Source organism: Bison bison, unplaced genomic scaffold, assembly GCF_000754665.1.
Source record: "Bison bison bison isolate TAMUID 2011002044 unplaced genomic scaffold, Bison_UMD1.0 scf7180017864115, whole genome shotgun sequence".
NCBI classification, from domain to species: Eukaryota; Metazoa; Chordata; class Mammalia; order Artiodactyla; family Bovidae; genus Bison; species Bison bison.
This window is the reverse complement of record NW_011494687.1, coordinates 381,551-384,115: the sequence shown is the minus strand read 5'-3', so window position 1 is coordinate 384,115 and position 2,565 is coordinate 381,551. Positions and strand designations below refer to the sequence as shown.

The 2,565-nt window shown below is 62.1% G+C and overlaps 1 protein-coding gene across 1 annotated transcript in view; it reads left to right on the top strand.

Annotated features, from left to right (window-relative positions):
* The window catches only part of ITGA7 (integrin, alpha 7), a 23,298-nt gene that overhangs the window by 6,647 nt on the left and 14,086 nt on the right, over positions 1-2,565 (top strand). Inside the window, 5 exon segments of the mRNA XM_010839366.1 lie at positions 30-350; positions 527-658; positions 883-1,002; positions 1,834-2,041; positions 2,142-2,391. Of these exon segments, the coding sequence (XP_010837668.1) occupies positions 30-350; positions 527-658; positions 883-1,002; positions 1,834-2,041; positions 2,142-2,391 (1,031 nt within the window).

Genomic DNA, 2,565 nt, shown 5'->3' with positions numbered 1-2,565 from the left:
CCCCAGGAACCTATAACTGGAAGGGTGAGTCACTCCCCGGAGAGGGGAGAAGGGAACCAAAATGTCCCAGTACCTCAGAGAGGGGGTTGGGGGCAGCATGTGGCCAAGCATGCCTGCGTGTTCACCGCCACGGAGCCCCGGGGCCCCGCCACGCCTCCCACTGCGTCTCGCCGGCACGCACACGACTGGGGCCATCCATCTCCTGTCCTCCGCATGGCCGAGAGTTCTGCAACATGCTGGCATGAGCCCCCACATGCCCAACCGGGGCCTGCATGCTCCAACACACCAGCCCACACCTCATCACTCCCATTCCCATCTCCGCACGCTGCCGCTGGCCGGGCTGACACGTGGTGAGTGTGATGCCACGCCCAGGGGTAGAGAGAGACCCCAGGCAGCTTGGACTGGGAAGAGGGTGGAGATGGGGCTGGAGAGGAGAGGAGGGGCTTCCCTGGGTGCCTAATGAGCACCTAGGCCTGTGGGTGGTCTTCACTCCCCATCCTGGGCACTAATGGGTCTGTCCTTGCAGGCACGGCCAGGGTGGAGCTCTGTGTGCAGGGCTCAGCGGACCTGGCACACCTGGACGACGGGCCCTACGAGGCGGGGGGTGAGAAGGAGCAGGACCCCCGCCTCATCCCGGTCCCTGCCAACAGCTACTTTGGTAGGGACCCCTCCCCGGCCCGGAGCCACTCTAACCCTCTGCTCCTCTCTCTTGTCCCCCCCTCCACACTCCCATCCTTCTGTCTCTGTCTCTCTGTCTCTCTTGTCCTCTTTCTCCCTCTCCCTCTTCTGCCTTCTTGCTGTTCTGTCTGCCTCTGTCTCCGCACTCTGTGGCCCGTCCTCTGGATGTCCCTGCCCTGGTGTCTCCCCGCCCCGCCCCCGCAGGGTTGCTCTTTGTGACCAACATTGATAGCTCAGACCCTGACCAGCTGGTGTATAAAACTTTGGACCCTGCTGACCGGCTCCCAGGACTGGCCGGCGACTTGGCCCTGAATAGCTACTTAGGTTTGTAAGCTCCCCTCCATGTACCCCTGGGCCCTGGGGGCTTGGCCTGGCCTCCCTGCCTCTCCTGTCCTGCCCCCCAACACCTACCCAGAGAAACACCCATTGGGACCAAATTGCAGAGAAGAGCTGAGCCCGGTGGCCAGGCCCAAGGTGAAGAGGCCCCGGGGGTGATAGCCTAGAGGGCTGTAAACAGGGGTCTCCATGGAGGAAGATCCAGGTGGGCTGAGGCTGTAGTGGGAAGGAAGGAGGCTGGAGCTCTGAGGGGTGGATGGCGGGCATGTGCGGAGAAAGGTCGAGCTGTATTGGTAAGTTCCTCTTCTTGTCTCATCTGCATTGTTCTGCCGAAGGGGAGGAAACCAGGCCTGGGGGATGTTTGCTGACTCCAGCTCTTCCCCATTTCCCCCTTGTTTCCTCCCCTCCTGTCCATGTGGAGACTTCCTCTCCCTGCCAGGAGTGGCGTGCATTGGAGGGATGGGGGGCTCCTGGGCATGCCGAGGGGAGAGCAGTTTCAGGGAATCATATGGGGGGCGCCCTGGCCCAGCTCCTGCTGCTGCCCAGCCGCCTGGGCCTCCCAGCCATTGCCTTCCTCCTTCCTCCCCAGTCCCCAAGGCTACCCCATCCACGGCTCGTGCCCAGCTCCAGTCTCTGGATGGGGAGGACCACCGGGTGTCTGGAGGGGCAGAGGAGTGGTCCAGCTGTGATAGAGATACCCCGGGGGGCACCTCCACCTTTAGGCTCTCACCTGTGTGGTGGGGCGGGGTGGGGGAACTTAGACCCACTCTGGCTGGGAGTCTGGTGGGGAGAACTCACCGGTGAGTCTCCCCTATCCAGGTTTCTCCATCGACTCGGGGAAGGGACTGGTGCGAGCTGAGGAGCTGAGCTTTGTGGCAGGGGCCCCCCGTGCCAACCACAAGGGTGCCGTGGTCATTCTACGCAAAGACAGTGCCAGTCGCCTGGTGCCTGAAGTGACGCTGTCCGGGGAGCGCCTGACCTCCGGCTTTGGCTACTCGCTGGCCGTGGCTGATCTCAACAATGATGGGTGAGAGTGAGGGAGGCGAGTACAGCCGGGGGAGGCTGGGGCTGGGAGGGGCTTCTGGCCTCTCCTCTTGACTTCTTCTCCTGCCTCCCTGTCTCCATAGCTGGACAGACCTGGTAGTGGGTGCCCCCTACTTCTTTGAGCGTCAAGAAGAACTGGGGGGTGCCGTGTATGTGTACATGAACGAGGGGGGTCACTGGGCCGGGGTCGCCCCTCTCCGGCTCTGCGGCTCCCTTGACTCCATGTTTGGGATCAGCCTGGCAGTCCTGGGGGATCTCAATCAAGATGGCTTCCCAGGTGTGACTGGGAATGGGAAAGGCTGGGGGACGAGGAGAGAGGGGGTGGGGAGGTAGGTGGGGAAAGGCCTCTAAGGTCAAGGGCAAGGTTCCCTGAGGGCTCAGGGAGAGGAGCAACCTGGGCTCCTGTGTGAGCTTTACTATTTACCAGCTTTGTGGCCCTGGGCAAGTACACCCTTTCTGAACTAGTGATACCTGTCGAGAGTAGTTGAGAGATTAACGATGACACAT